At 54.5% G+C, this 17,477-nt stretch overlaps 1 protein-coding gene across 1 annotated transcript in view; it reads left to right on the top strand.

Annotated features, from left to right (window-relative positions):
- AGRN (agrin) overlaps nt 1-17,477 on the top strand; it is a 128,889-nt gene that overhangs the window by 37,256 nt on the left and 74,156 nt on the right. The window contains 1 exon segment of the mRNA XM_050909387.1: nt 11,572-11,592. Coding sequence (XP_050765344.1) covers nt 11,572-11,592 — 21 coding nt within the window.

Below are 17,477 nucleotides of genomic sequence, written 5' to 3'. Positions count from 1 at the left end.
GGCAGCTACAAGTCCTTCACTGAACCTCACTGCCAGCTCTGCTGGCCTCTGTTGCTCGCCCAAAACTTGTTTGCTTAGAGTGACTGGCTGCTGCCTCTCTAATCCTGCTTTACCTGGCTGTGGGCTTTTGTGCCATGCTGTCTCCCAGCCTGTTTCCTTTTGTGCTAATGATCCCTTATAATAGCCCTGTTTGCTCACAGCATTTTGCAGCTAGAGACTGTTCTGCATCCTGGCATCTGTCTCTTGGATTTTGCTGTACCCTTAAGTACATAATGTACCTGGAAAGGACTATAAATCTCTTCGTGGTTTGCCACTCCTGGTCCAGAAGATCTCGTGGTAGTGGGAGATGTCCTGCTGGTGCTGTCCTCCCAACTGCTTGTGTGCTGGACCTGGTCTGTCTTGGTGGATCAGGGAGGAAATGCCCTGGGAACCAGAGCGCTGCGTCCTTGCGTTGTGGTTCTGTCTTTTGCCTGGTCTCCTGAGCCTGGACTCATGCTGTAGTCCTTGGCCTTGGCGCTAACTGCTGGGCACGACAGCTGTAGTTTGGTCTTTGTTACATCCTTTTGGAAGAGGGAATGTACTAGCCCTGCTGCGAGAAGAGAGCCCCAAAAGCAAAGAGAGCTTCTGCCCTGCCCCTCCTTGCAGCTGGAGGGGCAGTGGTTTTCCCTGTAAGGGTTACACAAGAATGAGCGTGTGGAGAAGTGAATGCTCAGTGCTAGTATTGCTGCTGGAAGCTTTTTGGAGCATACGTCTGTTCTGAAGTGCCAGCTTGTTCCTTTACCAAGAGGAGAAAAGGGTTGGCTTGTGCTTAAAAGGAAAGTGTGAGGTTAATGGTCAGTGCAAGTACAACATTCTCACTCCCTGATAACTTCTCTTCTGGAAACAAAAGCCACATGAGTTTGACTTCGGTAAAGATCAATAGGATTTATAGAGGCTGTTCAAAATCTTCAGGGTCAGTTGGTCAAGTGGGGTAAATTGGGAGAGCTTCGCCGAAGGTTATAACACTTAATTGGTAACAGTGCCTCCAGTCTGGTGCTGTGATTTACTAGGAAACCTGACCCTCTCTGTGCAGCCTCCGGAGCTCAGCCGTGCTGGGAGAGCAGCGGCCTGGGAATGGCCGGCAGCTGCTGAGGGTGCTGCTAAACAGCTCTCACAGAAAAGCCCAATAGGGTTTGATAGCCTCGGCATCATTTTAAGAGCACTAACACCAGCTCTAGCCTTTAATTTTTTTCTGGTCTCTGCTGTTTTCCTTGTGTGCGTTAGGTTATCTGATGGCCCAACGAAGGGCCATCCCTCCTGCACCGCAGATGCTCCAGGAAGCACATCTTGGCCTTTTAAAGACAACTTGGAGTCTTGCAATTTAAAAATACATATTTCTAAAAACATTGCCATTTGTCTTAGGTTTCCTGGGCTAGGGTCGCTCTCTTGGTGAGAAACTTAATTGGACGTGGCAGTTTGCTGTTAGGAAGGAGCTGGGCAGCTGCCTGCCGAGGCTAGCAGGGGGAGCGGGCCAAGCCCTTCATTGCTGCTCTGGGAGCAGAGTGCTTGCCGGGCGCAGGACCCCCTCTGTAGTGCCCTGCAAATCCCCCTCTCCCCTGCAGCCGCGCCAAGCTGCGCTCCCTTGCCTGCTGCTCTGGAGGCTGGCTTTGCTCCAGTGCTCCCACAGTGCTGCAGGCATGTCTTCCCACCAGAGCCACGGCTTCCCGGAGTGCAGCGTGCTGAGGAGGACCGTGGCCACCAGCATCGGGCATCCTGGAAGGGACCGTGGTAGTAGTGCTGCCCTTGAGGCATGTGTCTGCCTACTGCCCTGTGCTAGAGGCAGGCTAGAGGCTGGCTTACACTGGAGGGTTTATTTGGATCCCTCCGGCTGGGAGATGCAAGACCTCATTCATCTATGAAGTGCCGTGCCCACCAGTGAATATGCGATGCGAAGCAGAAATAGCTGGGGAGGGGGGACACCATCTAACTAGTGTGAAGAAGGGGTCCGGGGGCTGCCTTGCTGGCTCAGTGCAGGAGCCTGTTACCGTGCTGTGCTCCTGCTGTGGGCTGCTGGGGCAGGAGGAGCGGTGGGGAAATGGTGGAGCTTAAATGGATCGAAGGAGGTAGGGTAAATGCAGGATTTGTGCTGGAATCAGGTGGGAGCGGGATTAGTAGGCTGATGAGGAGCAGTGAAGGATGTTATTTCAGGGTCTCCATTAAACAATTAACAGGGAATTTTCTTTAGCCAGAGAGAATGGAGTTAAATGCTGTGAATGGAGGCAGCTGCTTGTGCTGTCTGCCCTACATGGGACTCTGGCAATGACAATTCTCCAAAGAGAAAGAGAATGAATTTTAATGAAATCTTGAAAGACTTTAAATTTTCATGTTAACGTCAATTATTCAGGACAGTCGAAAAGCAACTTTAAGGCTTTGTAAAAAGAAAGGAAAAGAAGAGGCCAGTTTGATTTTTTTTTTTTCTTTTTTTTAATTGATTTGCATTTTGTTCCACTGCAGTGAAACATGGACATTTTAAAGACACTGGTGTTGGTTATTGCATCTGACAGCAGTGCTGAGGAGGAAGGATATCAGGAAATGACTTACGTACTGCCTGGGGCATGGTAGAGGTACCAAAAGAGCCCAGTGGGGCAAAAGGCTGTATTGTCAAGGACATGAGGGCAGTATCCATACTGGGCAGCTAATGGGGCTGCAGGCTGACTGCTGCACTTGCTGCTCAACCCAGAAAATTGCGTGCGTGGGAAGGCCTCGTGTGCTTTTAGCCTCACCGGTTCTGTGTGCTGCCTCTGTTAGCGGCAGGCGGGACAGCTGGTCTCCGAGTGCTGGACTGTGTGTCCCTGGCTGCTGGCTGGAGGCAGGGACGCAGTCCTGGCCTGAGAAATGCATTCCCACTTTCTGACCTAGGAAGGGCAGGTATGAGCCAAGCCATGGCTTGTACTGAGCGTGATACCTGCCCGTGGCTCTGTCCCTGCTGACCCTGGGCCCTTCCACAAACGGCAGCAGCCAAGCGGGGGGTGCCTCTGTTGTGGTGGACTTCCCACCCCACTGCGCTCCCAGCAGCTGAAGCTGAGCCTGTGGAAGTGGCTGTGATGGCAAAGACGACAAATGTGTGGTTTCATCACCTCCTGGCCAGCTATGCGCAGGGTGTGAAAGCGTTGGAGCAGTGTTCAGGCTCTTGGGTGGCTCTGGTCTGCCGCTGCCAGGGCTTGGGTACCACTAGGACATCCACGGGCTCTGCAGGGTGGCACCCTCTGTCTCTCCAGGGACTTCTAGAGGGAGCAAAGGGCACCTCTTGTTATCCAGCCTGCGGTACGGGCGTTCAGAGTGCCACGCTGCGGAGAAGGAGATCCACTGGGATTGTGTGCTCAGGCTTGGCACCAGTGAACATGAAGAAACGACTGGCAGAAGAGGGCTGCCTGCCTGCCTCCTGAGCCTGCTCCCCGCTGCAGGGTGGAGGGAGCTCCACTGCAGTAGAGATCCCTGTTGTTCGTGCTCAGACAGGCCCTGCTGACATGCAGCTTGCTCTTGGGGACTGTGCCCGTGCTCTGCTGTAACCCTGCCTCCTGCTTCAAGTGGCCCTGGTGTTCAGAGCATCCTCAATTCCCACCATTTTCAGCAGCCTGATGCGCTGCAGCCTTGGCGCTCTCAGCTCTTGGAGGGGGGATGCTGTGCATCTGCCTGTGCCCAGGGGCCTTGCTTGCTGCTGGTTGCACAGCTCGCTTCCTTGAACAAGGCGCTTGCTTCTATCTTGGTCCTGTGGTCTTTCTCACTCCCTTCTCACTAAGCCCAGGGCATCTGTCTGCATTTCTGTTTCAGATCCCCGGCAGGCTGATGCCTTGCCTCCCTTTGAGGGTGCCCCACTGGTGCAGAGGGGCTCCGTAGCACAAACACGTCTTTTATTCCCTGCTGCTGAGAGCTGCCAGGCCTGGCGCTCTTCCCAGAAAGCAGCGCTAGTTTAGAACATAAGCAGCTATTGTCTTAGCCCTGGAGACTGCGATCTGAGCTCTGCTCGCGTTGGGGGGGAAGAGGGGATACAGCATGCTAAAGGGACTTGAGAAAGGAGCCCAAGGAATACGGGAGATTTGCAGGCTCTCAATTATGCTTGTCTCACCAAAAATAATGCGGGTGCCTACTCCTCCTTTGACATTCGAATCGCTCTTCCACCCTGTCCCTGGGGCGGCTGTTACAGTTAGTTTATGTCTAGCAAAGACTGGGTCCTTTGTCTTGCACGGGCTGGAGAAGGAAATGGGGGGAAGAGTGGCCCTACAGTAAGGGTCTCCTCCTGGGAGTATACCCCAGCTGGGACTGGGGTCCCTCACGCTACCCTGGTTGTAGGGACTGGCACTTGGGGCAGGGAAGTTGCTTAGGGCATGGACTTGCCCATCTCTCTCTGGCGAGGTCCTAGGTGAACATCGTGTTGTGGGTGGCAGGTAACACCCTCTCCCACTCAGCTTTGTATCCTCATAGCTCGTTCCCCTCACTGAGGGATGCGTGGGGGAGTGATTCTGGTGGGGGCTTAGAGCACAAGGTGCTGCTTCCCAGGGTTTTCTGTCTCAGGATAATAAACCACGGGTCCCTGCAGCAGGGGTTGTGGGTCTGCGTGCCAGCTCAGCCGCCCGGGAGGGGGAGAGACCGGCTGTGGAGGACAGCAGTATGGCCCAGCTGGGTGTGCTGGCTGCTTAACCACTGTCTGCTTCCCTCTGCATTTCTGCAGTGATCAAAGCTAGTGCTGTGTGGGGTGCAGGAAGGCAGAATTTTGAAGATAGTCTGCTATAAATCGGAGATTCTGCCTGTGCTTTTATTTGAAGAAGCTGAAATTCAGCACAAGAACAAAGGGATGATTTAGTAAAATGAATAGGTGGTAAATTGTCACCTGATGTGGGAAACTGGTGCAGCATGGAGAAAATAATAGCTCTCGATGCCACAGGGACTCAGAGGGGCCAAGGGCTGAGCGGAGGGGGTCTTGGATCTCATCCAGTCCCTGAGGTGGCTCGTGGCTATCCTGCCTTGTTTTGGGTCTCCCTGTTCTGGGGAAGAGAAACATCTCTGCAGTTCTGTGCAAGGACCTGATTGACCTGTTCTTATTCGTGTCTTTGGCTTTGATTTGTTTTGGGTTCAGCCCTGTAATCCAAGGAAAATCACTCCACAGGTACAATTACAAGCGGGGATGGTTGGGTAAGGGAAGCCTAGAGTCCCTGCCAGATCCTCTAATCAGCCCTGAGTTGTGGGGAAGGAGACGAGTTCCTGGAGTGTCTCGTGCCTGTTTTTCCCCCTTATGAGAGCAGGGAGGGTGCAAGGGAGCTAATCATGAGGCTATTTCACGAATCATTTGGCTGTGATGAGCCGCCCTCAAGAAAGAGGGTTTGAGATGCTGATTTTTTTCAGCTTAATCTGCTGGAGTGGTGATCCTCTGCCACTCAGCAGGCTGATGCCTGCAGCCAGCCCAGTCTGAGTAAACTTTCCCTGGCTTCAATAAAAATGTTAGTGTAGTAGAGACTCTGCCCTGTGGGTTTTTTCCTCCCCCCCACCCATGCGTCCTGGTACCCAACCCACGGCAGCTTCTTAAAAGTGTGTTTGGTGGTGGCACAGAGGGGAAACCTCAAATCCTTGCAAAGCAATTACTGCTAATGAGACACTTCCTACACATCTGGTTTCGATTCTGGCTGTGTTTTGGGGACTGTTCCTCAGAGCTGGGAATGGAGAAAGGTGGGAAAATCCCTGCCTCCTCCCTTCAGCAGCACCCTCCTCCCAAGGTGGCAGTTGGGCTGCTCGTTAGCTCCCATCTTGCTTGCCAAACCTAAACAATTAACACACAAAATTGCACCTCTCCAGGGAGGTTGAAATTCAGCAGCAGCAATTATTGGATGCTGATCGCATGCCAATTGATTGATATGTTTTTTAAGAGTGAGTGTAATGTGTTTAATTAGTGTGTAATTTACAAGAGCAGGGACGGCTGGATGCCCCAGACTTAAGAAAACTTACGAATTAAGTGCCAACTGCAAAGAAAATGGAGAAATTTTCTTTTTTAGTGTGCGATTGCTTGGGTTTCATTTCTTTGTGTAGGGATTTAATGTTAAATTGATGGTAACTGTCTCTGGCTATTCTGGCTTTCTCCAGCCCCTCGTCTTGGTCACTGGATACGGAAGGTGCAGCAGAGCTGCCCATTCCTGTAGGGCTGAGCTGTCAGCCTGCTCGACTGCTAGCTCCCTCCCGGCACTGCCTGCCTGCTGCGGCTGGGAGGCGGGTGCCTGGGTGCCCCTGGCTTCCAGTGGGACCTTGGTACCCAGGCCCTGAGCTCTTCTAGAGATGCCACGCTGGCCTTAGGTGGATTAGTTAAGCCCGAGCCACAGGGCTTCATCTTCAGTTTCTGACCATTCAGGTCAGGTCTTTGTTTGAATGCAGATTTGCGTGGATCCTGGGCCCCTCTGGCTGCTGGTTTTGGCAGCAAGTGCCTTGTTATCTCAGTACAGAGTGTGGCCTTGGAGCAGGATGCAGAGAAACAGCAGGGAGGGTCACGGAGAGAGGGATTTCAGGAAGTCTGTGTTGCTTTTGTGCACTGAGCAGCGGGAAGGTGGCGTGGGAACCCTTGGCTTGTTTCCTTGGGAATGAGACAGTCCAACCTGCATCTCACTGGCAGGCTTATCAGGGACGTTAGTGTGAGGGCAAAGAAAAAACCATGCTGTTGGGTTCCTGGGATCCATCAGGGATCCCTCCTGGCCCCTCAGAGCCCGGCTCTTCTGGCTCTGCAGGCAGTCCAGCTTCCTCCCTTGGGTGCACTGTCATCTGACTGGAGGGGGGGTACAGGTGAACAATATCCACCCCCCGTGCCCTTCACTGGCACGCAGCGGGTTCCCGCTTCGAAGGAAGACTTGCAGAGGAAACCCCCTGCCCTGCCTAGAGCCCTGGGGTTGAGCCCGTGTTTGGTTAGCAGTTGTCTTTCTGCAAGGCCAACTTACAGGGCCTCCTCTTCAGGTTGGGATCTCCAGGCAGGGTTTTCCCAGAGAACAGCTTGCCTTGGTGAGTTCTTCTGACCCCAGTGGCAGGGAAATGGTCTGGGATATGCGTTGGTCGAGTGTCTCAGGAACTGAGCTATCAGGCAGGAGATAGTTCTGCTTTGCAACAGCTGTGTTGGGTGACTTGTCCAAGTCACATGTGGTTTCTCAGAAGTACCACTCTTTGTGACGTAGTGGCTCAGCCCCTGGCAGGAGTAAGTCAAAAAGCATGTACTGGGTGCTGCAGAAGGGCAGGTCTGCTTTGTTCCAGCCGTGGCTGCATGCCTGGCCTGCACTCCCCAGGCATGGCACGAGCACCAGCTTCCTGCTCTGCATTGCTTCTCTGCAAAGCTTGGGTGTTTTCCCCTGCTCTGAGTGTGTTTCTGTCCAGGAAAACTTTCCGCAGTCAAGTGCCTGACCTTGGAACAGAGCCTCCCACTCTCCTTTCTTTTTTGTTTTATTTAATATATAGTAGAATAAACTTATTTTCCCCTTCTTGATGTTAGCAGCTGCTTCATTGAGCCACAGCACGGTGAAGGGAAAATCAAAGCCCAGTGAAATTTGCTGGAGTTGAAAGGCAGGTCAGGCTCTGGGGTTACTCATCTCAATTGCACTTTTGTTCTAAAAATGAGAGGGAGAACGTGTGCACCCTGCCGGGCTGGCGTTGTCTCCCGAGCCTTAGGAAGAAGGAGCAGGAGCTGCGGGGTGGAAGCTCTGCAGGTCAGCGTGTGTGGGAAGGTGCTGGGGTGTCTGGGACTCCATCCGGTGGCATTGGCGCTGGCGTTGGAGCAGCGCTGCGTGGGTGGCTGGCTGTTGCTGAGCAGAAGAGCAGTCGGGGCTGCCTTTGGCTCGGAGGCCTCCGTGAGTCACAGGCGACTTCTGGCTGGAGGAGGTCAAGTGTTCAGTCTTGCTGTGGCAATGCCAGCCTGAGTGGGTGTGTGTCAAGTCCCTTAACCCTTCTGGGATTCTGTTCCCCACCCGTGAACTAGAGCTAGCAGCACTCACGGGGAACACTGACCCTTTTCTCCACCCAGCCCTCATCCCATGTGTTCTGCAGCCCAGGCAGCCAGGTGGGATTTGGACCTGGAGCACCACTCATGTCTCTTGTGCTGGTGCTACAAAGCTGCAATTCCCATTTCCTGCGGGCTGCAGCACTGAAGTTGGCAGCTCTGTGGGTGTCTTGGCCAGGCAACTTCATCTTCTCTTTGTCTCCGTCTCGCTCCTTCTGGTTTTCCCCTGACTCTGAAAAGCAGCTGCTGTTACAGTCCCAGTGAACATCAGGTTTTGGTATCTGCATATGAAAGCTTCAGTTGCTACCAAGCAGGCAGGCAGTGACACTTTGTTACCCAGCACAAAGCCCCAGCTGGACCCAAGGGTCTCCACACCCCAGTTGGGCCTGGCTGCAGGGGTACCTTAAAGAAAAGGTGTTGCTTTGGAAATGCTGTGCTTTGGCGCGTAGGAAATGAGCTCTTCTGTTTCCAGCTTGACCTCTGTTCTGTGTGTGCTATATACCTCTGCCACAGTTTCTGACTCAGTGGCCTTGGGTGCGTCACTTGTCCCGTGTGTGCTAGGCGATGTGGTCTGGACTGCCTCGCATGGGCGCAGCGGAGTGACGTGGTGCCCTGCCAGGGGGGGCTTCCTGGGGTGCCAGGGCTGCGCTGCTTGTGCCAGCAGCTGAGGGACCTGCCTGCTGCGGAGCAGTTGGATGAGAAGTGCTGTGTGTGCAGTAAATGATGTGTGACTGAGTGTTGTGCGGCGGCTGCTGCCAGGCAGCTGCTGGCGCTCTGCCACGGTGCCCGAGGTGACCAGGCTGAGCTGAGTGAGCTGCCTTACACCCACACAGCAAAGGTGGGGGACCTGAGACTTCCCCTGCTCAACGGGAATGACCCCGAAAATACGTGACACCTAATGACTGCCCACGCTCTGTTCCCCGCAGTGACTGCCTGTCTCCCATACCGGCATTCACATCCTTTCCCTCGGCAAGGGATAGCGATCGAGTCGAATCCCCTGAAATCATGGTGGGCAGACAGCTTTGTAGAAACCCCAACCAAGCATGCCTTGTCTCCAGGGCTTCTGTATCTGAAGCCCCTGACCCCTTCCTGCGCACTGGCAAAATCAAGTCTATTCTGCTGTCCCAAACGTGTTGCTGCTGCTCTTGTGCCTTCCTTTCACCTTGACAAGAGGGCTCTTCAGAGGTGCTGCCTTGGCAAGAAGGGGCTCTCCTGCCCCTCCCCAGGAGTAGCAGAGTAAGAGGAGGTGGGCCCCATTCCCTCTGGCAATCCCAGACTGTGCTGTCCAGGAGCCCGGAAGAGCCGTCTCTCCTGCCAGGTGACAAAAGGATGTGATGGAGATAATGCAATCCACATAATTTTAATTTGGAGGCATCAGAGCAAAGGAAGGGAGGGAGTGCTGCAGTCCTGCAGCCAGACACTAATATTTCATCTGCACCAGAGCTGGCCCTGGGGTCTTGGCTTTCATTTCTGTTTTTCTTCCTCTTTTTATAAATTAAAATCCCAAAATAACTGTGCTGCTCTGGGATATTTTTAAGCTGTTTTTCCCCTCTTCCTTTCTTCCCTACATCTCCCAACAGGTTATAGCTGAGAGGGCTCCCGGTTGCCAATGGAGAAGGCTGCACGTCACTTCCTTGGCATGGGGCCGTCTCCAGCCCTCAATGCTCACTTTGTTTTTCCCCTAATAGTCTCAGTGAGCTGTCAGGACTCTTCACAGTGTCACATTACCCATGTCCCACAGCCCATTGTGGGAGCTGCTGCTAACGTGGCATGCAGAGCAAGAGGGAGGCCTCAGCGCCCCTCAGCCCGGGTACCGGGGCAGCGGATGATGCTCTCCGTTCCAGCTGCATCCTTGCCTTCCTCCTCCTCTGTTTCCTCTGCTATGTGGCCCAGCATCCGTCCCTTGCATCCCACCCGTCTGGCTGTGCTTCCCCTGGGGCTCTGTATCTGTCCTCTTTCAGCAGCCTTTGAGAGTCCAGCCTGAGAAAAGCACACAAGAAGCACCACGTACTCCAAGCTCCACCCTGCTTTTAACTATCTAGTAGTTATTGTGTGGTCCTGTGAGGAGGCAGAACAGTCTGGGTAGAATAGAAAAAAGGGGTTAAGAGTTGCGTTTCACACTAGGAGATACCCATGTCCTGGTGGGACAAGGACCTGGCTGTGAGGACAGCTCCTATTTCCGTAGGCATCTAGAATGAATGCTGTAATGGTTACAGGACTTCTATACTGCTGTAGGTGACTTGCAGATAAATAAGCTGTGCTCAATAACAACTATGAAAATGCTCAGCTGTTTAACTGTTAACCTTCTCTTTCATTGTGTGTGTTGGGGACCTTGTTTCATCTTGTGCTCTGGTTTCCCAGACTTCAAAAGTAGTTCTGGCCCAGGTGATGCATTTGGATAGGAGGTATCAAGCTGCGATGGTAAAGGATGTGCCCCTTTGAGTCGAGTGGGAAACATCTGATCCTTGGGAGCCTGTATTGGGAAGCTAGCATGGCTGCGAATAGCTCCAGGCTTAGCTCCTGAACGTTTCCAAATTGTGAGTTTCGTTTCAGAAAATCATCTATTGGCAAGGCAACGCACGAAGTTTAACAGTTAATGCATGTTTGGCTGCACTTGTTACATTCTCCAGGACCTCCTTTAGCCGTCCTTGTAAGGAAAGAGTGCAGGCTTCTCTGGATCAAATCAACTGTGGTATCTAATCCAGCACGGTTGTGTTGTGTGGCTGATAGTCAGCAGTCAGTGCTGAGATGTTCCTGATGGGGTTTTTGTTGTTGTTTGCACATATTTAGTGTTCGGGTTCTGGGGCTTTCTGTTTCTCCCTTGTTTTGCTGTGCATGATTTAGGCTGTTGCAGTGTGCAATATCATCAGTAACATCAGGATCCTGCTGTTTTCTGGCTATCTGCAGATTTGGGACCCCGTTGTGCCATGAAAACATGTTTAAATCAATGGGTTTAGAAGATGGGGATGGAAATAAACTCAGAGGGGACAAGCGATGCTCTTGAAATGAGGGTTACTACTGGAAGAATCGGGGTTTTACTGGGGAAACAGTCAGCGTGTTCCTGTGTTGTAAGCGAAGGTGGCAGTGCTGGTCGCGCTGCCCCCTCCGCACCCGGTCCTTTGCAGCCGCCAGCGCCCAGCCCCGGACCGTGTGTGGGTCTCCAGAGGCACAGCTTGGTGGCTGGGCCATCTCTTGGGGCCTGCTGCATGTGGCAAAAATGCCCGTGTCTGCTACACGTGAGCTGTTGTTTTTCTCCTGCTTCCTCCATGTGAGATGTAGGATTGCTGGGCCAGGGATAAGGAATTCCTCCCCAGGATGCAGGTGCCAGCAATCTGGCCACGATCTTCTGGGGTGATTTGGGAGCTAGTGCCCGATGCTGCCTGGAAAGGGCTGGGAGAGATGGATGGAGGCTGGAAGAGAAGGATGGAAGCTGCCCCAGGTGGTGTCGATAGTGGAGCATTGGAGGAGGGGGCTTGGGGGGGAGGGTAGGAAAGCTTTGGGTTAGCTGTCTGTTTTCTTGTTTCTAACTGTTTTATTCTCTCCTTTTTCTCCTCCCCCTCCCCTGCTTTCTAAAGAACATAGGAAACTTCTGGCTGGTAAGTGGTGGTGTGTCATGCAAAAAATACCATTTTTTCCATCCACCATCAGACTCGCTGGCTAGTCCGTGTCATTCTTCCATCAACCCAGGATGTGCTGGAGCAATAGAAACCTTCTGGAGGTGGGTACAGGTGCATTCATCCCCACGGCCTCTTGGCTGCAGAGTGTGCACTCACCTCCAAGGGAGCTATTGCTTTTAGATCACAGTTTGAAGAACTGCTTTCCCCTCTGCCTCCACGTTGCCCAGCCTGACACTGTTGCCTGGGCTCAATTGGATTGCTACTGTCCTTGCACAAAGCAAGTGACAGCAGCTGCGGCACCAAGCCTCCGGAGTGCTGTGGGTGCGAAACTGTGATCTAAGGACACCTCTCACCTAGTGCTTGCCTCATATCCAACTCCATCCTCAGCCTCTCACCTTCACCAGCTTCCTGGGGAGGGTGGGGGAGAGCACTGTCTCAGCTCACACTGGAGGTAAAACGGACAGGTTTGCCTATTGACCTGGCCTGGGGGTTTTGTGGCATGTGCTGCACCTGATGGAATTAATGAAGGAGGGCAGAGTGTTGCTGCCAGCAGGTCGAGAGCAGAGGCTATGCGTGCCCCCTGTCCTGGCTGAGCTGTGAAGCTGCAGGTGTGGGGCAAACATGCCGCAGACAATTCTTCTGGGTATGTTTCTAGCAAAAGCAAGTGAAGTGTGGGCATGGGTTGAAGCCCCTAAGGTGTTCCTGTGCCTCCTGTCCCTGCTCCTCTGGTTCCCTCACCTCGCCTGCCCTGCACTGTGTCAGCAGTGGCTCATCTCTTCCCCAGCTGTCATCCGCATGGACGGTTTTTTTAAACAGTGAATCCCAGTCATTAAAACAAACCATGTGCGTGCCCTGGCTGATGAGAGCAGCCCTTAGCGGGCGAGAGAAGGGTGCGCAGTGTACATGGCTGCAGGCTGGCTGGGTGCCCACTTCCCTGTGATCCCCGGTGCTGGGAATCCTGGCATCCCGGGAGCCTCGTGGCCAGCTCCTTTGTTTGGTGGCTGTGGATACAGAGCGTATGTAAGGAAGGCGTTTGGCATGTGGTCGGGGCTGGCGGTTCATCTCACGCCCTCCCCCTGCGTGCACGAACCTTTGTGCACATCCGCCGGCTGCACGGCTGGCTCGGGCTGGAGGACGGGGCAAGCGCAGTGCCTCCCTGTGCTGCTGCCCCTCTCCAGCATGCCCAGGCAGCCGCCCTGCTGTGGCAAAAGGTCCCGGGTCTGTGTTTGCCATGGACAGGCAGCTGTCTTCTGCCTGTACGGACAGGCCTGGGTGCACAGGTATCAAAATGCTTCTCTGCACCAGCTTTGACTTTGGGGCTGCTCCTCTGCCCACGCTGTGCTCATCTTGAGACCTTTAGGTTCACTGCTGACCCACATGTACAGTTGGATAAGCAGCTGGCTTTCTGGTGTGATGTGGGGTGGGACAGAGCTGCGGCAGCTCAGCTAGCCTTGGTCTGGGCATTGCGGCTGGCTGTGTCAAACCCCACTGAACTGAGGAGAAGGGAGTTACACCAGGACTGGACCAGCTGTGGCTGGTGAGCTGTTTAAAGCTATTGCTGCTGTATTTCCTCCCTGTTTTGTGCCCCTCGTTATGTATAATATATAGACTATACTGTGCAGATCAGGAGGGGTAGGCTAAGGGTTTGCTTGGAAATGTGCCCTTGCTGCAAAGGTGCCGGAGAGGGAACAGAGGGACATAAAAGTTTTATTGAAAGCTGCCTACTGCTGGCCTGGACCCTGGGCCTCTCTGGGTGCAGGAGGAGCAAGGAGAGAAGCTATCCAAGCCGACAGCATCCCCTGCCGGCTAATGCTTGCTGTGCCTCTCAGCCCTGAGATGCATAAACTGAGTTCTGTGCGTTTCCTACTGGGAGAGTGTTCTGCTCCCCTCCTGGGTGCCGGCTGCTGCCGCCAGCAGCCCCACTGACTGGATGCTGTTCGCTGCTTGCAACACTGGCACAAACGTTTTACGTTCAGCTGTGTGTGGCTGACAGCGCAATAGCTGGATGCCGCCTGCTTTTGGCTCTCCCAGACAGCAGGTGGGCAGCAGAAAAAGGGTCTAGGTTCCCGGGGCTGCCTGCTCTCCCTTGCTGTGTCCCCATCCAACATGCAAGCCTCTCCGCAGTGTCTGCCAGCAGGACCGTCGTTGGTCAGAGGAGAGGGTGTCCCTTCCCTTTGCTCCTTCCCATAGGCTCTTGCAGCTCTCCCTGCCTTCCCCATCCAACTGGAGCAGCTGCCTTCCTCCCTGAGGGCATGTGCAAGCACACATTTTTGCTGGGTGTTTCCTGTCTCCTTTCTAGTGATGTGCTTGAGCTCTCTTCACCTTGCTTGTGTAGCTCAGGGGGCTTTGCTCTCCCCAAGGAAGTGGCCTGCACTGGGTTTGTCTGCGCTGAGCTCCGCAGTGGTGGTGCTATGGGCTGCGTGTCCTCCCCTGCTGCTGCGGGGAGGGGACGATGCTGCCGCCTCTTGCCCTGCTGGTAAGTCTGGCTCTGTGCATTCCCAGGAGGCCTGTCTCGCACCGCTCCGTGGCTCTTGTGGTTTGTCTGCTTTATGGGAAGCGGTTAACAAAGCTCTGCTGCACCAGACAGCTTGGACCAGGGCCCGGGGCTGATGCTCTTGTCTGTGGTGGGTGCCGGACACAGCCACGACCGAGCGCCTGTCTCGGAGCCGCTCTGTAGGAGCCCCGTGCCCTGCCTCCGTGGCAGGCACTGGTGCTGACTGGCACAGAGCTGCATCACTCGAGGGCGCAGGTGTAATTTCTAGCTGTTGTGGGCTCTCTTGTGGCTGGACTGACTCGTGGGAGAGGTGCAGTGAGGGCACTTGGCTGGCGTAACTCAGCTCCTGGCCCAGGGTCAGGAGCAGGGTGAGGCATTCAGCTGAACCTGGGGCAAACCCACTGCTCCTCTGCGGAGCCCTGGCTGGGAGGAGGCGGCAGAGAGCTGCCGGGCTGCCCTGTGGCATGGCGTTCAGCTTCTGCTCTCTAGAGCAGCTCTGGCTGAAGGCTGGCAGGCCCTCTCCTGAATATTGCTCCCAGCACTCCCTCTGCCTGCAGCACTTTGTACAGCTGGCATGGCAAACGGATGCTTCTGCCGTCAGGATGTCTCAGCTTTGCTCAGGGTATCTGCTGTGGCCATTCCTGCATCGCCCCACTGCTGCTACTCAACTCCTTGAGTGCTGCGCTGGGTGGGTTGGAATTGAGGTGTTTTAGTGAGGTACCTCTGCTTTCATGCTTTCATACTCTGCATGCCTGGGTCTCGCTGGCATGATGTGTTTTCTCACTAGTTGGGCTCTGCTGATGTGGCTTTAGGACTCTGAGGCCTGTATGAGTTTACTGGCAGTACCCTAACTCCAGCCGATGCTGCTCTTTCGGGCAGACCCAGCATGAGGCATGCCCCCACCCCTGTTGCTGAAGGATGTCATTCATTGTCTGGAAGCACTCTGGTGACAGCTGCTTTCTCAGTGGGAAGGTATCCAGAGTGCCAGGGATACATGACAATTTTAGCCTGCTGGATGTTAGCTCCAGAAATGTGCTGTAGGTTTGTTTCATCATTTATTTGCTACTGTTTTTTCCTATTTGCACCCCCCCCCCCCCACGTTATCATATCCTTGAGGAACTCTGCAACACCAGCTGATCCTCACGCCCCCTTGCAGATGAACAAGTTTACATCAGCTTGCAAAGCAACTGGTGTATGTTTGGAAGAGGGTTGGCAGAAGTGACGTCTTACAGCCAACTCGATCAGCACATCGCGAGGCTGAAGGCTTGGACGATTCACTCTCAGCCACTCTAGTAGTCAGGCGAGGCTCTTCCTCTGGTGGAGGGAGTTGATGCTGTCTCGGGGAAACGGTAGCCACAGGACAATGTAAGTTCAGGGCAGGCTGTAGCCCCTGAAGCATTTGAAAGGTCTGTTTGTTGGCTTCCCTTCCTCGCCACCCTCGTGTTGCTCCAACATCACCCCCTGCATGCCGTGCCAGTGGAGGTGCTGCGGGCAGCCCCACCGCACCACTCGGCTCTCGGCCGGAGTTTCTAGCACCGCGAACGGGTTGGCGAGAGCGGCAGGTGGCGGTGTGAGCCTGCCGGAGCAGCCCGGGGCTGCCGACCCGCAGCCTGGGCTGCAGCTCAGCGTGCACCCCCAGTCTGCACGGCCGCAGGGTTGGGGGCCGTAGTGCTGCACGCACCCCGCCCCGGGCACCCTCGGAGTATCGGGAGAACGCAGGGGGACAGACTCGAGGGGCCTTTGTGCCAGCATCACCCTGGCTCACCTCTCTCTCCAGGCCGGGTGCCGTTCTCAGCGTCGCTCCCGAATGCAAGTCCTGCAGCGGGCAGCTGTCCTGACAGTGCAGCGAGCCAGCGGGCAACGTGGTTCTCCTGGGAACCGTGGGGGAGGCAGGCAGCGGCCGCTGAAGGCGTGAAATCCCTAGCTCGGTGCCTTGGTCTGGAAGGTCCTCTTGGGCTGTGGGTTCAAGCCTGGCTGCCTCATTTGGAGCCTGCAAGCTGGGCTCGCAGGGGGCAAAGAGTCGGGGCCAGGAGTGCGGGTGCCAGCAGGAGCCCAGCAGTTCGTGTGAGCAGTCACCTGGGGGCAGCGCTTTACCTTTGCAAAGGCAGAGGATGACAGGGCTGGGCAAAAGAGTGCTTGGGCTCCTTAGCCCGAGCCGTGGGGAGTTGTGTGGCTTAGCACTGAGATGCATCACCTCCCTCCCCTGGGTTGCTTTTGTTTTGCTGTGTGTCTGCACAGGGCAGCAGCCCTGTACTTTTAGATCTGGACACCAAGTGCTGTGTGCAAACCTTGGTTTATTTTTTCTTTTTTAAGGGGGGAGGCAGAGACATCATAAAACCCATTCACCATTGCATATGGGTGGCTAGGTGGAAGAGGTGTGGGCTTTGTGGGGTGTGGGGGGGGGAACATCTGTTAACGGAGGGGCTGTCTGGCAGTTGCAATGCAGCATGTGCACAGGCTGTGGTGTGCAGACCGCCAGCTTGGAGAAGGGCCTGCGGTGCTGGGAGAGGGTGACCTGTATTCCCTGGGGCGCACGCGTGTGGCCCGCTCCAACGCTCCATGCTCAGGCATCCCTAAGCACATCTGGAAGACAGCTGTGTGGTCCAGTGTCACATGGTAGGAGGGGTCTGTTTCAGGACAAAGTCATTAAATGGGGAAACTCCCCTCTTCAGAAGAGGCAGCCAGGCACCCCTTGTCCGGCACCGCCTGGCATGGCTGTTTATTAGAAATGGTGTGAATTAATTCCCCTTTCCACTCCCAGCACACACGCCAACCTAGCTGCGAGGCTGGCTGCCCCAGCCCCATCTCTCGCACCCGTTCCTCCGTCTCCCATTGATAGGGTTTAAAAGCTCTTTATTTCCAAGCGCTGCTCAGCAGGAGTCAAGCTGGGTCCTGCCAAGTGTTAAATGAAATAATTAAAATCCCCACTTTCTCCCCCTCCTGCTCCTTTCTCTGTAATGCTGGTAATTAGCCTGTAAAACTGCAGGAGGGCATGGGGAAGGGAGAATGCAAACGCCTTCTGCAGGCTCCCTCCTCCTCCTCTTCACCCTCCCTGGAGGAAGCACAAAATGGCTTTCTAGATATTGGGTGCTGTCAGATAAATCCCAATTAGCTCCCTGCCAAACAGGATTAGCAAGAAGGGAGCCAGGTGGGGAATCAGCCTGGCAACAGCAGGAGCTGGGGGCTTCTGCATGGTCTCTAGCTCCGTGAGGAGGGAGAGATTGACAGCTGTCAGTCAGTTCCCAAAGTAGCACTGATTTTTGGTGTTGCAGGCTGGTATCTGGCATCTGGTAGGCAGAAATGGGGAGGTGAAGGAAATGAAACTGGTGTCTCCTGCTGGTATTACCTCTTCCCAAGTAACTGGTGGCTT

The sequence above is a fragment of the Gymnogyps californianus genome, chromosome 21 (genome assembly GCF_018139145.2).
Source record: "Gymnogyps californianus isolate 813 chromosome 21, ASM1813914v2, whole genome shotgun sequence".
NCBI lineage: Eukaryota > Metazoa > Chordata > Aves > Accipitriformes > Cathartidae > Gymnogyps > Gymnogyps californianus.
This window is presented reverse-complemented; position numbering and strand designations above follow the sequence as displayed.